The following is a 19,141-nucleotide window of genomic DNA, read 5'->3' as shown; positions in this document are numbered from 1 at the left end:
TGACATTAACATCTCCAATTTTGATATCAGGTTTAATACCACATTCCTTCATAATGTGATCCATATAGATAATGAATAACAGAGGGGATAATGTACATCCTTGTCTCACACCAGATTTAACATTAAACCATCTTCCTGTACTTCCTTCAATTCTAACTGCTGACTCACAACTCAAATAAAGACAAAGTATTGCTTGATATAATGCCCCATTGACACCATATAACTGCAGCGTACTGAATAGCTTCTCTCTTGGCACCTTGTCATATGCCTTTTCCAAATCGACAAAACTTAAATACAGATCTTTGTTATATTCCCATGATTTCTCGACTATTTGTCGTAAAGTGAAGATCTGATCCTGACAGCCTCTATTTGGCCTGAATCCAGCTTGTTCTTCACCAAGCTTTTCTTCCACAATTCTTCTCAACCGTTTCTCAAGTATACTTGCATAGATCTTGTCAGGAACACTCAGTAGGGAAATACCTCTGTAATTCTCACATTCAGTTTTATTTCCCCTTTTATATATGGGTACTATGAGAGCTCTACTCCAATCATCAGGAATTCGTCCCTCTGTCCAGGCTTTCTGAACTATGCAGTGCAGCCACTGTACTGTAAGACTCTTATACCACCATACTTCAGCATTTCTGGTCGAATATCATCTACTCCTGCTGCCTTTCCACATTTCAAGCCTTTGATGGCTTTTTCTACTTCAAGTATGGATATGTATTCCTGACTGCATGCCTGGTCAGTGTTTTTTTATCACTGTGCTGTCATCACTGCTTGTTTCATTTAGCAGTTTTTCAAAGTAATTACTCCATACTTCAAGGATATCTTTTTCTCCTGTTTTCATTTCACCTTTATCATCTCTAATTCCTTTTACAGCACTCTTTCCTCCATTTCTAAGCTTCTTCGATAACCTCCAGAATATTTTGCCACCTTCTTGATATTTATTTTCTATATTCTTGCCAAAGTCCTATAAATTAAATTCCAGAATTAAATAGAAAAAATAAAACTGCACAATATTTACCTATGACAACAACGTTAATTCGTGTTGTTTGTGCTCATGTAGTAGCAACGTGTCTTGGACTGCAATGCTACCAGCCCAAACTGCACATAAATCACGCATTACCCCCACTAGGTAGCAGTTTGGTATGGTCTGCATTGAATGCAGCTCCAGTTGCTACTACATTGAGTATACTAGCCAGTACTGATACCAGTCCTAGCCTGCACAGTACATTGACTATTGCAAAATACAATTATTGCTACAAAATGAATTGTATAAAATACTATCAAGCGATATTGTATTACAAACAAGAAAATAACGGTTTTTAGATCCATTTTAATGACAACGACATTAATTTGTGTTGTTTGTGCTCGTGAAGTTGCAACGTATCTTGGGCTACAATGCTACAAGCCCAAACTACACATAAATCACCCATTAACCCCCCCCCACTACATAGTGGTTTGGTGCAGTCTGCATTGAATGCAGCTCCAGCATTGAGTATACTAGCCAGTAGAGATACTAGCCCTAGCCCACACAATACATTGACTAATGTGAAATACAAGTATTGCTACAAAATGAATTATATAAAATACTATCAAGCAGTATTGTATTACAAACAAGAAAATAACGGTTTTTAGATAAATATAGAAAAATTTAAGAATGGCGATAGTAAAGCAATAACTTTCATTTTATACTGAATGGGCTGTGCTGCCACTGCTATTTTCTATGAGACTGGAATCCCCACAGTCTGTAGCAAGTTTAAAAGTGGAGTAATTAATCCTCTTACTCGACTGGCCTGGCCAATTATTTCATGATGATCAAGTTACTTGGCTGGAAACTTAGTGAATAATAAAATAATTATCTTTAGTATTCCCCATGAAGTTAATGTCCATGTTATAAGTTTTTTTCTCCCAATGAATAACTCATATGTTACAATAATTTAATGAACTTCAATTAAATTTGGGTAATGGAAATTGAAGACATCAAAACAATCAAATAAAAAAAAAATAATAAAATAAAAACCTAGCTTACAAGATCTAAGTAAAACATGACTAACAATTAGTGATTTATGTTATGTTCCAAGAACTTATTAACCGTTTTAATCAGTTAATTCATTTAACTTTGTTGTCTATTAGACTTTAATCTTTAATGTTTTTTTTTTTTTTTTTTGTATAGGTCAGCACTTATTAAGGTACTAATTTCTCAGGTTTAATGTAAAATCATCACAATATATCAGTGTTATACAATAATCATTAAATTAAACATTAACAGACAAGTTGTGCTTTTAAACCATATTTCACTTTGACATTTACTTAAAATTTTTAAAATACTAGATACTAAACAATACCTTTCCAGAATCTCTAATCCAAGGAGCATGAAGGCGAGTAGTTTGATCTGAGCTACAACTTATAAAATATTTCCCCTCAGGATCCCATGCTATATCCTGAACTTCATCAAAATGTCCACCAACAGTAACACCAGGTTCCCAACTGTCAGTTTTCTGTAAATATTTAGAAGAGAAAATACAACAAAGTATGTTTTTAGATTGAATATATCTATTCAAAAGATATTATATACCCCAGAAATTAATATATATAAAAATGAATAACAATGATAATGGACATCTTAGTTAAGTAAGAGCAGTAATCCAGTGCATCATGGAACAATAATACTTTACTGATTGGAATTACAGCTGAAGCTAATGGCTAGGAGGTCAAATGTCTATGTTCTCTAAATGATCTATCTGTTTTGTCAACTGACTAAAATTCAATTGAATAAAAGGCAAAATAGGATAACTGGTGTGAAACTGGCTCAAAATTTGGCAAATTTTTTATTTTTTTATGATGATTCTGTGATAAGAGGAATAATTAACAAGAGAAAAATAATATTAATAAATTTGCATCCACTTAGGATGAAAAAAGGTAAGGTGAAATAGCTGATTATTCTAGCAAGCACTAATAATATAAAAGATGAAAAATAACATGTGAAAGTTCAGAATCAAGTTCAAAAGGAAGGTACAATTTGTAGACCTATGGCCCGAATGTGATTATATAATACTGATGGATTGCACTTTAATGGATTTGGAGTTATATGTATCGGGAAAGCATTGTTCAATGAGAGAGAGAGAGAGGGAGGGAGAGGGAGATTGTAGAAGTGGAAAGTCAGGGGCTAGACAGTAGAGGCATCTATGAGGAGAGCAAGTGTGAAAACGAATAAAAAAAATTCTGAAGTATCATGAATAAGAGGGAAGAGTTGTCATTAGTTGGTACAACTTCACCAAAACTTACAGGCATAGGTGAGATTTGGTTGACAACAGGTGATGTAATTAACAGAAATAGAATGTGAGGGCAATAGAGAGAATAGGATCAGGAAGGGGTATTACTGATGATGGCAGATGAAATACAATCAAAAAGAGTATTTTGGGACAATCTGGTGTGAAATACAGGATAATAGGATAAAATATGCAGTTGATTGCTGCTATAGGCCAGAGGATGCAGGTCAAGTAATTACTATGAGGGGAAGGACTTTCAACTACAAGGACATGAAATGGAAGGAAGAAAGATCACGTGGAAAGAAAGAAATAGAATTTATTATCACTGTTGAAGCATATCTCTGTAATATGCTTCAACAGCATATCACAGAGTGGTCACAGGATAAGATCTACCCATAACCAAAGTAGTCACATTGCCTCTGAGTGGGGGAGGGGGAGTGATTATGTGATTTTGACTTGGGAGATTGCCAAATGTGAAATTTTCAGTTAAGAAGGAATATCAGTGGAACCAAAAGCTGCTTATATGAGAAGGGAGGCAATGTGAACAAATGCACCGGCAAGGAATCTGTGAGGGAAGGATGTCAGCAGTGGATGAAAGATGATCAAGAGGTGTCTGAGGGAACCAATATGAGGTCAGGACGATGAAATCAAGTAGGAATTAGATGGACAAGTAGTATTAAGCAAGAGCTGAAAAGTTGTGGGGAGGAGAGGGGTGAAAAGTATATAAGGAGAAAGATAATCAGCACACTCATGAATTCAAGGCCCAGACAACAAAGGTGACCAGCATGTTAAGGAAGGCAAAATCAGATTATGAGGAGAAATTAGATAAGCAGTCTAAAGAAAATCCCACATAAGTTTTCACTGTTGCAAATAAAAGGAGGAATGACTTTAGAAGGGTAACTTTAACTGATGTGCTGATGGTAATCAGGTGACAGGTGCACACAAAATAGTTCAGTTGTTAAGTGACTACACTGCAAGGGTCTGTCATCCAAGGCAAAATATTGCTATGACAGATATGAGAGGAACTGATGTGGGAATAAAGGTTCTGTGGGATTAGATTTCCACTAGTCTTTTATTCCCTATAGGAGTAGGCAAGACCATTTTTAGTCCTATCTAACTTTTGGAGACTGAGGAAGTAATTCAATCTCCACCAGTAGCCAATCAGAGAGAGCTGGTCTAAGGCTATTACTAATTATGCATGGCCTCTGGTGAAGAGAGACAGACAAGTGCCACCATCTCATAGTCTCTAACTCTAACACAGTATATTATTTGTCTGAAATAGTGCAGGTTCCACAGTTGATTTTCTTGAGTTTACAGAAGATAAAACCCATTTTCCCATGCTTCAGATCAACTAACTTGGGAACCAGCCAGCTGAAGAAGGATTAGCAAAAGTTCCTCTAGTCAGTAAGTAGAATCAAAGTGAGAACAGCTATGATATCATGATACAGATAAGATATCAGCTCATATATTACTAAAATGTACAAAGAAATTGCCACTGCCCCTGACTAGGGTGTTTAACTTAACTCTGGTAAAGTCCCAATAGGACAAATTATTTCCTTTACATAACAGAGGCTCCAAAAAATAACACTGATAGCAAATTACAGACCAATTAGTATTTTGGGAGTGGTGGCAAAGGTATTGGAAAAGAGTTGGTTAGACAAAATTCATGTTGTAAAGGAGTAGATAAAAATATAATATTCTCTAGGGACAGCACAGCTTTGTGAAAGGTAGGTCATGCCTTAGTAAATTTTTTATAATAGAGTGATGGTTTAGTTGATTATCGAGAATGGCTATATGATGATATTACTGGATTTTGTAAGAGCATCTGACAGAATATGACAGGAACAATGCTATACATACTGAATACAAAGCCAGTGATAATGATACAATGATGCTGACTGATAGATACAGGTGACAAATAGTGTGCCACGGGGCTCTGTACTTGGACTAGTGCTGTTTTATTTGTGCACAAATAACACAGGAAATAATCCAAAGGGATATGTTTTCAGTTGTCTGCTGATAATGCAAAATTAGATGGTGTAACAGTTAATTGGGACAATGTAGAAAGCTTACAGGATGGTTTAAATTTTCTGACAGTATAGATAAAAGATAGTAGAAGCCAGTTGAATATACATAAAATTGTAGTTATACATTTTGAGATGAAAAGATTTCAAGCTGTGTACTACACTTATGGAAATGTACTCCAGGAAACTAATGAAGCTAGGTATTTTGAGGTGCTGGTAGATAAAAGCTGAAGTTTTAATTATTATTATTTATCTTTTTATGTTGAGCCCATACATGAGAGGTTGGTTAATCAACCTATAGGACGTAAGTAAATTGTATGGGTAGTGGGTTGGGAAAGGAGAAACTTGTTTACATTTGATTTGAAAACCTGTATATTGTATTCCTTGAGAAATGCATCAGGTGGAAGACTGTTCCACAATACAGAAACAGGAGGAAAAACTCTTTGGGGGCATGCTGTAAAAATTGGCCAATGTAGATCATAGGATTGCTTGGTTATTGAAAAATATGCTAACAATTTGAGATAAGGAAGCTATTCCTCTTTATGAAGCTTTGATACAGCCACATCTGTGAACAGATCTAGTCATCTTGGATTCTTTGGAATGAGGAAGTAGTGGAGAGGATCTAGAGTAGAGTGACCAAAGTTGCAACCCACAACTCACAATCTGTTGTAATATAGAACATAGAACTCCAATTTGATGAGTGGTTTGTGGAATGTTCTATATGACAACTGATTGTGAGTTGTGGGTTGCAGAAGTTGGGTGATAGGTGGAGCAGAAGGGGGGGGGGGTTATGACAGAAACACTAAAATTACTAAGAGTTTTTTTTTTTTTTTTTATAGGATTAATACAGAGGAAATTGTTTAGCACTTGGCTAGAGGGAGCAGAAGAGTCATCCCTAGCAAATGAGTAAGAGTGTGCGTAGCAAGGGTGAGAAAACTAAGTTTTTCACATGGAGAGTAGTGTATGAGCAGAATGGATTGTCAGTCTGTTGTGATGTTTTGTGAATGAATGCATTCAAGAAGAGATATGAGATATTGTGGGACTATTGCAATCAGTTTTTAGACCCCCCCCCCCTACATGGAGGTTCCTGTGCAATATATGACAAACTGATTACAAAAATTATGAGAATACAAGTTTCTGCATCAGTGCTGCCTTTGTATTGCACTACTTAAAAGATATGAACTATGCCCAGAAGTTCCTGGTGCTTTGATAAGGCTTCAATGACCTGAGAGCTGTTTTGCATTGTTGGTTCTTATTAGAGATTAGGCAGAAACTAAGAGAAAAAGAATCTCTCCAATACTAACAATCCCATGTTTGAAAGTTGTCTTTTTCATAATGAACTCTCAGTCAGTGCACAATAACCATAATAACTGAATAAAGAATCTAATTGTGAGACATACAAAAATATTTTGGGAAAATTTGGAGAAAAGAGCAAAGCTAATAATAATGGCAAATATCTGTTGGATTTCTGCTCAGGACATGGACTGGTTATTACTAACACCATGTTCCAACATAAAAATGTGCACAAATTCACATGGAGAGAAGAGGCAAGGAATAAGAAAAGTCTCATTGATTATGTTATTGTTGATAGTGATGTTTTCTCCCTGGTGCAGGACACCAGAGTGTACAGAAGATTTGAAATTGGAAGTGATCACTATTTAGTCTTGAGTAGGATAAAATTGAATTTCATATTGAAAAGAATAACATGTAAGAAAGTTTTAAAGCGAATAAAAGTTGAGCAGCTCTCAGATGTGAATTGCAGATTAAAATACACAAAGATTATTGAAGAAAAAATGAAAGAGTTTGAGAACAGGAATCAAACCTTGGAGATTCAGTAGCAAACTTTGAAGAAAACATTGATTGATTCTGCCAGAGAGGCATGTGGTGAGGTTGTCTGTAAGGATAAAAAAATCAGAACTCCTTGGTGGACACAGGAAGTTAAAGAGGCAGTGAAGGAAAAGAAGAAAGCATATCAAAAGTTCCTGTCAAATAAGTCAGCTTGTGCTCTTAGAGAATACAGAGACAAATGCAAGAATGCTAAACACTGTGTAAAACTAGCTAAACAAAAGTCATGGGAGGACTTTGGCAAGAATATAGAAAATAAATATCAAGAAGGTGGCAAAATATTCTGGAGGATGTTGAAGAAGCTTAGGAATGGAAGAAAGAGTGCTGTAAAAGGAGTTAGAGATGATAAAGGTGACATGAAAACAGGAGAAAAAGATATCCTTGAAGTATGGAGTAATTACTTTGAAAAACTGCTAAATGAAACAAGCAGTGATGACAGCGCAGTGTTAAAAAACACTGACCAGGCATGCAGTCAGGAATACATATCCATACTTGAAGTAGAAAAAGCCATCAAAGGCTTGAAATGTGGAAAGGCAGCAGGAGTAGATGATATTCGACCAGAAATGCTGAAGTATGGTGGTATAAAAGTCTTACAGTGGCTGCACTGCATAGTTCAGAAAGCCTGGATAGAGGGACGAATTCCCGATGATTGGAGTAGAGCTCTCATAGTACCCATATATAAAAAGAGAAATAAAACTGAATGTGAGAATTACAGAGGTATTTCCCTACTGAGTGTTCCTGGCAAGATCTATGCAACTATACTTGAGAAACGGTTGAAAAGAATTGTGGAAGAAAACCTTGGTGAAGAACAAGCTAGATTCAGACCAAATAGAGGCTGTCAGGATCAGATTTTCACTTTACGACAAATAGTCGAGAAAGCATGGGAATATAACAGAGATCTGTATTTAAGTTTTGTCGATTTGGAAAAGGCATATGTCAAGGTGCCAAGAGAGAAGCTATTCAATACGCTACAGTTATATGGTGTGAATGGAGCATTATAGCAAGCAACGTAGTCTTTATTTGAGTTGTAAGTCAGCAGTTAGAATTGAAGGATGTACAGGAAGATGGTTTAATGTTAAATCTGGTGTGAGACAAGGATGTACATTATCCCCACTGTTATTCATTATCTGTATGGATCACATTATGAAGGAAAGTGGTATTAAACATGATATCAAAATTGGAGATGTTAATGTCTGCTCTTTGTTTAATGGGGAAGATATCATACTTCTAAATAAATCCACTACAAGTCTGCATGATTCACTGACTAAATTGAATAACTGTTGTAATAGATATGGTATGAAGTTCAACAATAACAAGACAAAGACAATCAAAATAGGCAGAATCATTGACAATGTCAACTGTATTGTGAATGGAGAACCTGTGGAACAAGTGAAACATTTCAGCTACTTAGGCATGATTTTTACTGAAGATGGTAAATTAAATATAGAAATAGACAACAGAATCAGCAAAGCTGGTATGGTAGGAAGTCAATTGAATAAATTCATATGGAATAAGAGAGAAATTAGTCGTAACACTAAATTAGCTGTATACAAGACAGTGTTCAAACCAGTTTTAACTTATGGGTCTGAGAGCTGGGTCAGAAGTAAAACACTTGACCAAAGACTAGAGACCGCAGATATGAGAGTCCTGAGAAAGATTATAGGCGTGAACAGATGGTATCAATGGCAATATCATATTAAAAACAATGATATTAGGAAAGAAGTTGACATTGTCAACATCCAAGAATGCGTTAGCAGAGCTAATCTCAGGTGGTATGGTCACTTAAACAGAATGGGCGAAGAAAGATTAGCAAAACAAGTGTTCTCTGCCAGGTTGGCAGGAAAACGACCCAGAGGAAGACCAAGATATAGGTGGATTGATAAGGTACAAAGTGCCTTCGATGATAGAAATATAAGATCTGATAATGTTGAAGCCTTGACAAGTAACAGACTGATTTGGAGGAAAATTGTAGATAGGAAGTTAGTAATGATGTAATTTTTTTCATGTAGTACTATCATATCCTGTACACCCCTTGAGGGTACATGGCAGGAATTTGATGATGATGAAGATTTTAATTACTTTGGTTTAATAAATTACAGAAATAAATGATATTATAGATCCATCCTTATTTCACAGTCAAATAATTGAATTTAAAACTTAAGTTTCAAAACTAACTAGAGTGCCTTATTAGAATACAACCTTTTGCATCAATGATGTTTTTGTATTGAATTACTTAAAAGACACAAACTCTGCCTGGGAGTCTGTAGGTTCATCTTTCACTAGTGCTCTGATTAAAGTTTCAGAGGCCTGCCAGCAGTTTTCAACTGTTTGTTCTAATCAGAAATCAAACTTCTAGAAACCAGACTGTAGAATTAACCTTCAGATTAAATACATATGCATCAGAGCAATTATAAAATTAGGAGAATAGTAAAGCAAATAAATGGAACAAAGTTTGGCAGGGAAATGTTGAACAAGAGTAGAGTATAATGAGGAGGATTCAACATTTAATAATCTCTAATCTGACCATCTTGGATATGACAGATACCTATGTACTACCTTTCTTATGGTAAGAATCATGCAGAGTGTTTGGATAGCTCAAGATATAAGTTCAATTATGTGATAAATAACAGATCGGGTTTTGAAGCATATAAGTAGTAATGCTCATCATTTATATTTATGCTGTAGGGATGAATGTTAGTGAAGTGAAAGTATATTTTATGCAATGGGATTTTGAGGATTTTGCGATTTTTTTTAAAAATTAATTTTTGTCGGATATTTTTGTTGGTGTTCTTCATAACTAATGTTTGGAAACTTGAGGCATGCAGTGGAGGAGACAAGACATTAATACAACTTCTAGTACTTAATGTTTTGTGCTGTGTGGCCTTAACAGTGTCCTCTCCCACATTCTGTGATTAAGACTCCCTTAAGCAATAATCTGGCATAGTCAGGAGAGGATATATATTGCACATCCCATCACCAGCCCATTAGTCATTCAAGTATAGCAGGTTTTTCTACTTTAGAAGCATATATTTTTCCTCCTATGGAGCAAATCAAATTATATATACATATTTATTTATATACACAATATACCAAAAAAATGGTCCAACCTGTCGAATCAACTCTAGTAAGTAAAAAAATAAAATAATAATAACAGAGCAAAAGAACTATTATAATTATTATTATTGGTGTTGGCCAGAAATTAAAGATGGAATGGCAATATAGATAATGCATGCAAACTAACGTATCAACAATTAAACATTTGAAATAAATCTGGCAAGAGAAAGAAAATACAGCAAGGCTTTTATTCAACTAAGGAAACATTTTTAATTTCCATAATGATTACAAAGGTCGTCTAGTGATAACTTCTACGATGACAGACTGACAAAAGAAATTCTTACAGGTTCAATTCTAGTCATGAATTACAAGAATATTTTCTAGCCTTTTTTCAACCAGATCCATAGTTAACTAATCTTTGACATACAGTAGTTATGTATGGTTTTTGATCCCAGAAGAAACTTTGTTTTTAATACTGAAACTCAGGAAAAAAAAAAAAAAAAAAAAAAAAAAAAAAAAAACATAGGATGTGCATGATACACGTATAATAATAGTGATTAAGATTAGAAACACAAGATGGAAATGTATGTTTTATTTTCATCACTGCTTTGTTTAGCACAGTGGCAGAAATGGATTCATTTCTGGCAATGGAAAAGGGTAGAGTAGAGTCCAGCTGCTTTTGAAGAATAAAAAGGGATTAGAGGATTTCTTTTTTTTAAAATAATGATTACATTCTAAACAAAACTTTAATTTACTGGCTTACCTGCTTATAATGCCATAAATGAAATGCTCCCTGGTATCCATGTGCTATGATTGATTTTCCATCAGGACTGAATACCCCTCCATAAAATCCTAGTGTGTTACCACCCACTTCTCCAACCCGAACCTAGAAAAGCATAATCAGTCATTAGCAGGTAAGTTGTTTCATTCATTAAGTTTCACTCTCTCTCTCTTTGCCCAACCTCTGAAAATTATATCTTAATAGCAGTTATTCCTGTTTAAAATGTATTATAATTCTGTAAAATTTATAAAAAATGATGAGTTTGACCTCACTTTAAAGTTATATGCCCAAAGAACACACAAAAGATTAGAATAGTCTCCATTAAGTCCCTGGAAAATTGTGAAATTGAATTTAAAAAAAGATAAAAAGAATAGATATGTTTATTGCATCATCCAGTAAGCAGTAAGTAGTGAGTGAGTGAAAATAGTGGTTCTCAAGAGAAAAGGAGGTATGTATGTGTCCTGGTCCACAGAAGCCAGTTGGTTAACAAGTTCAGGAGAATTTCGGAATATCAAAGTATCCCAACCAATGAAAATGTTGATCTGTGAATGACAAAACAAGTTTACAGAAACTGGCTGAGTACTGGATAAGAATCCAAGTCTTCCACAACAATGGAAGATTTTGGACCACAGATGCCAAGCTGAATGCATGCATCGGTTATTTGAGGCTCAATTCTAACTATGTATCTAGACAGTTACACATTCCTCGTTCTACAATTTATAAAATGTCATAATGGATCATGGTTGTGACTATATCCAGCAGCAAACTAAAAATGCATGCTATTTGAGCGGATATGGATGAATACTTAGATAATAATCAAATATTTCTGCAATGTGGCATTTTCTGATGAATTTAACATCTCACACATCAAGAAAGATAACCACACAATGTTGGAATTTGGGACTCAGAGGTGCAGCACTTCATATAATGCATGAAGCTGAAAACAATGACCATAAGATCAATGTCTGTATAGTTTACTATACAATATTGTTAGTGGACCATTCTTCTTCTTCAATAAAAAAACCCATAACAACTAACATCCATAAGGATCTATTAAAAAAAAAAAGATCATGTTCTAATTTTGCAAATGGAAAACTATTAAATGCATATCATTGAACAACATGATAGTGCTCTTGCATGTTTGTGCTTTGAATGTGCACGTCATAATAAACTCTGGGGTAAGGTGAGATAGTACAATCTCACCAAATGGATCCAGTGGTCTTTAGACTTATTTTCTGTTGTGCATTGAACAATATCAAGTGCAACAAACAAACATGAACACAAATGAGAAGCTGAAGATTCATGCTGATATAGGCATTATTAATGCAAACATATGAATGTTCTTCATGTCACAAACTGGTTTGATTATGCATCTATTGGTGAAAAAAATAAAAATAAAAACTTGAAAGATGTAACAGAATGTAGAAATTGAAAGTTTATTTTTCAGTTGGTTAGACTATGATAAATTTAGTTTAATCCTTTATCCAAGTGTGAGCAAACAAAGTTTGCACCTGAAAATATCTTCTTCAGGACTGGGGTAAGGTAGTACAACACCAGGCAACTCATAGCAAAGGTGGACCAAGCTAACATTACTCCTATCTCAGTATCTCCCATAATGCAAAACACATCTCCTTGCAGATATGTATAATGTTATGCATTAAGGGAAAGACCACTACCCAGAAGTGGAGATCCCAGGCAGAAGCAATGCCTAGCTCATCTTTACCTATATGAATTGCCAAAAAGTGTGTGCCACCTTTTTATTAAATTACTCTGGATTTAGAGAAAGATGTTGAAAGTTTATTTTTCACTTGGTTAGACTATAATAAATTTAGTTTAATCCTTTATCCAAGTGTGAGCAAACAAAGTTTGTGCCTAAAAATATCTTCAGGACTGGGGTAAGGGAGTACAACACCAGGTAACTCGTAGCAAAGGTGGACCAAGCTAACATCACTAATAAAAAGTTGGCACACCTTTTGGCAACTCCTATGGGTAAAGATGACCTCGCCATTGCTTCTGCCTGGTATCTCCACTTCTGGGTATGGCTACTACTGAAGAGACCCCAATAAAGGTCGAAACTAGTCTGGTAGTGGCCCTTCCCTTAAAGCATAACATTATACATATCCGCAAGGAGATGTGTTTTGCATTATGGGAGATACTGAGATAGGAGTGATGTTAGATTGGTCCACCTTTGCTACAAGTTGCCTGGTGTTATACTACCTTAACCCAGTTCTGAAGATATTTTCAGGTGCAAACTTTGTTTGTTCACACTTGGATAAAGGATTAAACTAAATTTATTATACTCTAACCAAGTGAAAAATAAACTTTCAACATCTTTCTCTAAATCCAGAGTAATTTAATAAAAAGGTGGCACACCTTTAGGCAACTCCTATAGGTAAAGATGACCTAGGCATTGCTTCTGCCTGGGATCTCCACTTCTGGGCATGGCTCCCACTGAAGAGTCCTCAATAAAGGTTGAAACTAGTCTGGGTAGTGGCCCTTCCCTTAATGCATAACATAATACATATCTGCAAGGAGATGTGTTTTGCATTATGGGACATACTGAGATAGGAGTGATGTTAGCTTAATCTACATTTGTTACGAGTTGCCTAGTGTTGTACTACCTTACCCCAGTCCTGAAGATATTTTCAGGTGCAAACTTTGTTTGCAGGGTGCTTAAGGGTCAAAGCTGTATAACTGAGAGGATACCTCCACATAGCCTTTAAAGGAATGGGGAGAACCAACGGGACTTCTGACCTAATGTTGTATCCTCACCTTCTCATGGTGCACCCTGTTGGGTATCTACTTGGATACTGAATGAACAAGGATGGGCTGGTAATTGGGGATTTAGTCGACCAAATTGTATTCTTATTGGTTAAACCAAAATAAAAAATGATAGTACGACATGACAAAATTTCATGCCGGCTGGAGCATCGCCCAGTTAACACGTTCATTGCCAAGCTGAAAATTGGAATTTCGTGTGGTGGCCAAATTTTTTATATTTTTTTAGAAACTTGATAGCGACGTCCACGTGATAACGCATGATCAGCCGAACGGTGAGAATTCATATCACGCGATATCGCGTGAGTGGCAATGAACGTGTTGAGCAAGGCCTCCGTTGTTTTCGCCAGGGAACCAGGGTGAACAGCGAAAAGTCAGCTACTGAAACAAATCTGAAAACAAACCAAAACTCAACATCACCAGAGTTAAAGATCGGTACTATCAACATAAGAAACCTGAATGGCAAAGAAATGGAGCTAGCTGAGGAATTAGATAAGTACCAGATCGACATAATAGGGGTAACTGAAACAAAAAAGACAAAAACTGGTGAGATCTTTCTGAGCAATAAATACAAAATGTTATATTCAGGAAATGACAATCAAGGAAAAGAAGGAGTAGCCATAGTATTCAACACAAAATACAAGGCTAATCTTCTTGAATGGCAGCCAGTCTCAAGTAGAGTAATGTGGGCAAATATGAGAATGGGAAACTGGACAATGAGACTTATTTGTGCCAATGGTCCCACAGAAGGTCCTACTAAGGTAGAAGTGGAGGAATTTTTTGAGGCTTTAGAAAAAGCAACTGACACAATGAAAAAGGAAAAGTTGGTCCATGTTGGGGATCTAAATAGCAGAGTAGGAAATGATTGCGAGACATACAAAAATATTTTGGGAAAATATTTTTGTATGTTCAAATTTGGAGAAAAGAGCAAAGCTAATAATAATAACAAATATGTGTTGGTTTTCTGCTCAGGACATGGACTGGTTATTACTAACACCATCTTCCAACATAAAAATGTGCACAAATTCACATGGAGAGAAGAGGCAAGGAATAAGAAAAGTCTCATTGATTATGTTATTGTTGATAGTGATGTTTTCTCCCTGGTGCAGGACACCAGAGCGTACAGAGGATTTGAAATTGGAAGCGATCACTATTTAGTCTTGAGCAGGATAAAATTGAATTTCATATTGAAAAGAATAATATGTAAGATAGTTTAAAAGCGAATAAAAGTTGAGCAGCTCTCAGATGTGAATTGTAGACTAAAATACACAAAGATTATTGAAGAAAAAATGAAAGAGTTTGAGAACAGGAATCAAACCTTGGAGATTCAGTGGCAAACTCTGAAGAAAACATTGATTGATTCTGCCAGAGAGGCATGTGGTGAGGTTGTCTGTAAGGATAAAAAAAATCAGAACTCCCTGGTGGACACAGGATGTTAAAGAGACAGTGAAGGAAAAGAAGAAAGCATATCAAAAGTTCCTGTCAAATAAGTCAGCTTGTGCTCTTAGAGAATACAGAGACAAATGCAAGAATGCTAAACACTGTGTAAAACTAGCTAAACAAAAGTCATTGGAGGACTTTGGCAAGAATATAGAAAATAAATATCAAGAAGGTGGCAAAATATTCTGGAGGATGTTGAAGAAGAAGCTTAGGAATGGAGGAAAGAGTAAAAGGAGTTAGAGATGATAAAGGTGACATGAAGGAAACGGGAGAAAAAGATATCCTTGAAGTATGGAGTAATTACTTTGAAAAACTGCTAAATGAAACAAGCTGTGATGCCAGCACAGTCGTAAAAAACACTGACCAGGCATGCAGTCAGGAATACATATCCATACTTGAAGTAGAAAAAGCCATCAAAGGCTTGAAATGTGGAAAGGAAGCAGGAGTAGATGATATTCGACCAGAAATGCTGAAGTATGGTGGTATAAGAGTCTTGCAGTGGCTGCACTGCATAGTTCAGAAAGCCTGGACAGAGGGACGAATTCCCGATGATTGGAGTAGAGCTCTCATAGTACCCATATATAAAAAGGGAAATAAAACTGAATGTGAGAATTACAGAGGTATTTCCCTACTGAGTGTTCCTGGCAAGATCTATGCAAGTATACTTGAGAAACGGTTGAGAAGAAAGCTTGGTGAAGAACAAGCTGGATTCAGGCCAAATAGAGGCTGTCAGGATCAGATCTTCACTTTACGACAAATAGTCGAGAAAGCATGGGAATATAACAGATCTGTATTTAAGTTTTGTCGATTTGGAAAAGGCATATGACAAGGTGCCAAGAGAGAAGCTATTCACTATGCTACAGTTATATGGTGTCAATGGGGCATTATATCAAGCAATACTTAGTCTTTATTTGAGTTGTAAGTAAGCAGTTAGAATTGAAGGAAGTACAGGAAGATGGTTTAATGTTAAATCTGGTGTGAGACAAGGATGTACATTATCCCTCTGTTATTCATTATCTATATGGATCATATTATGAAGGAAAGTGGTATTAAACATGATATCAAAATTGGAGATGTTAATGTTAGCTCTTTGCTTTATGTGGATGATGTTATACTTCTAAATAAATCCGCTACAAGTCTGCAAGATTCTCTGACTAAATTGAATAGCTGTTGTAATAGATATGGGATGAAGGTAAGCAATAAAAAGACAAAGACAATGAAAATAGGCAGAATCATTGAAAATGTCAACTGCGTTGTGAATGGAGAACCGGTGGAACAAGTAAAACATTTCAGCTACTTAGGCACAATTTTTACTGAAGATGGTAAACTAAATATAGAAATAGACAACAGAATCAGCAAAGCTGGTATGGTGGGAAGTCAATTGAATAAATTCATATGGAATAAAAGAGAAATTAGTCGGAACACTAAATTAGCTATATACAAGACAGTGTTCAAACCAGTTTAAACTTATGGATCTGAGAGCTGGGTCAGAAGTAAAACACTTGACCAAAGACTAGAGACCACAGATATGAGAGTCCTGAGAAAGATTATAGACGTGAGCAGATGGCATCAATGGCAATATAATATTAAAAACGAGGATATTAGGAAAGAACTTGACATTGTCAACATTCAGGAATGCGTTAGCAGAGCTAATCTCAGGTATGGTCACTTAAACAGAATGGGCGAAGAAAGATTAGCAAAACAAGTGTTCTCTGCCAGCAGGTTGGCAGGAAAACAACCCAGAGGAAGACCAAGATATAGGTGGATTGATACGGTACAAAGTGCCTTAGACGATAGAAATATAAGATCTGATAATGTTAGAGTCTTGACAAGTAACAGACTGATTTGGAGGAAAATTGTAGACAGGAAGTTAGTAATGATGTAATTTTTTTCATGTAGTACTATCATATCCTGTACATCTCTTGAGGGTACATGGCAGTAATTTGATGATGATGATGATGAACTTTGTTTGTGCCTGAAAATATTTTCAAATTTAAACTTGGATAAAGGATTAAACTACATTTATTATAGAATGTAGAAATGTAATTCACGATGCATTAAACATTTTTAACTATTATAGTTAATATGTTATTCAATTTCCAAATTGTCGTACAACTTCATAGAAATCCTATACTTCTACTCGAGACCTCCAGGAAGTCAAAGACTCATCCAGGGAGGCCATAAAGGGAGACCCACAAAAGCTGTCATATCTTTGCATAAACTCATTCACACTAGATGCACTCACTACTTTAATAGGCAAACTGTTCCACTCCCTCACTGCTCTGTTAGAGAAAAATTTAGCTCTCACCCCTTTTCTTAACTGCACACAACCTTCCACAGAAATCACCTTGTCTTCTCCCTATCTTGCAGATAGTGGAAAATTTCGTCAATATGATAACTTTTAACACCCTTTTATAAGTTTATAGATTGCTATCATGATGCATCAGATGTGCTCATTTCTCCAACAAGCAAACTGTTACACTCCCACACTGCTCTATTAGAGAAAAATGTATTATTATTAATATTATTATTATGTGACACCTCCAAGGTGTCACATAATAGAGAAAACTCATCAAGGAGTGCACCTATTCTACAACTCTCTGGCTCCACCGCTCAATCCACCAACTACAGCGAACGACATCATCTCCACGAACACCATCTACTGTCCACCATCATTAGTATTTTCAGAGACAATTACAAACATCCATGCCCATGGTGGGATTCAAACCCACAGCCTTTTGGCTGGAGAGCAGATGCACTAACCACTTGGCCAACCAGTGTGGCTAATTAGCTCTCACACCCCTTTCTTAATAACACACAACCTTCCACAGATGTCCCCCTTGTCCTCTCCCTACCTTCCACATAGTGAAAAATTTGATCATATGATAACTTATAACATCCTTTCGTAAGTTTATAGATTGCTGTTGTACCACCTCTTCTTTTTCCTATTTACCAGTATCTCCAGTTCACATACTCTCAATCTGTCCTCATAATCTATATCAGCTTTGTTACTCTTCTTTGCAGCTTTTCCATAGCTTTTTTACTTTAACTCCTCTGAACCCAGGAGACCAAATCTGTGCATAGTAGTCCATGTGCAGTCATATAAGGCCTTGTAAAGAGGCAAAATAACTTCCTTATCCTTACACCTCAATGTTTGTTTCACCAATGCAATTATCCTTTGGGCTTCAATTTCCTATCCACCATAACTCCAAGATCCCTAGACTCATCAGCTGCTTGTAGCATAATCCCACCAATACAATATGCCATTAGAAATCTCATCATGCCAAAGTGCATAACTTCACACTTGCAAACATTGAACTGAGAACCATTATCATTTGTCCACTGTTCCGTATATTCAGCAACATTTCTGATTGCCCTGCTCTACTTTGCATCATCAGTAAACAACTGAACATCTGTCAGGTTCTTTCCAATATTATTAATGTATTAACTGAACAACAACAGTCTGAGGACTGTTCTCTGGAGTACACTACTGGTCATCTTAAATCTGGTAGATTCACAGGTATTAGAAGGTGGCATATGGGGGTGTGAATGAATACCTGTCCATTAGAAGATGTGTAATCTTCTAATGGACAGGTATTAGAAGATTTACCCACTTATTCTGGTCAACAGTTTATATTCCAATTCGATATTCTCCAGTTTATGCAACAACATTCCATGTGGTAGCCTATCAAATGCCTTAGCAAAATCCAACAGTATCATAGTATATTCATTATCTTTATCCAACTCAGCTGTAAGATTATTATAAAACATGAGCAAACTGCTAAAACATGATCTTCCTTTATAAAACCATATATTTTTTGCAAAGCAGCTGAGTTGATTAACGTCTGTCAATCCATTCCTGTATGCGAGTTCTAACTTCTCTAGTATCTTCACTACTATCCCAGAGATACTGATGGGTTGGTAGTTAAGTTAGACACTTGTACAAT

The 19,141-nt window shown here is 35.9% G+C and overlaps 1 protein-coding gene across 1 annotated transcript in view; it reads right to left on the bottom strand.

The window, feature by feature from the left end:
* The window catches only part of Elp2 (elongator complex protein 2), a 218,242-nt gene that overhangs the window by 92,830 nt on the left and 106,271 nt on the right, over window positions 1-19,141 (bottom strand). Inside the window, exons 10-11 of the mRNA XM_090412092.1 lie at window positions 10,959-11,081; window positions 2,349-2,501 (exon numbers count right to left, since the gene is read on the bottom strand). Of these exons, the coding sequence (XP_090268218.1) occupies window positions 2,349-2,501; window positions 10,959-11,081 (276 nt within the window). The remainder of the gene's footprint in view (window positions 1-2,348; window positions 2,502-10,958; window positions 11,082-19,141) is intronic.

This window comes from Typopeltis vanoorti, chromosome 22 (genome assembly GCF_054136105.1).
Source record: "Typopeltis vanoorti isolate ZY-2024b chromosome 22, IOZ_Tvanoo_1.0, whole genome shotgun sequence".
Classification (NCBI taxonomy): Eukaryota; Metazoa; Arthropoda; class Arachnida; order Uropygi; family Thelyphonidae; genus Typopeltis; species Typopeltis vanoorti.
The sequence above is the reverse complement of the archived record's forward strand: the minus strand, read 5'-3'. Positions and strand labels throughout refer to the sequence as shown.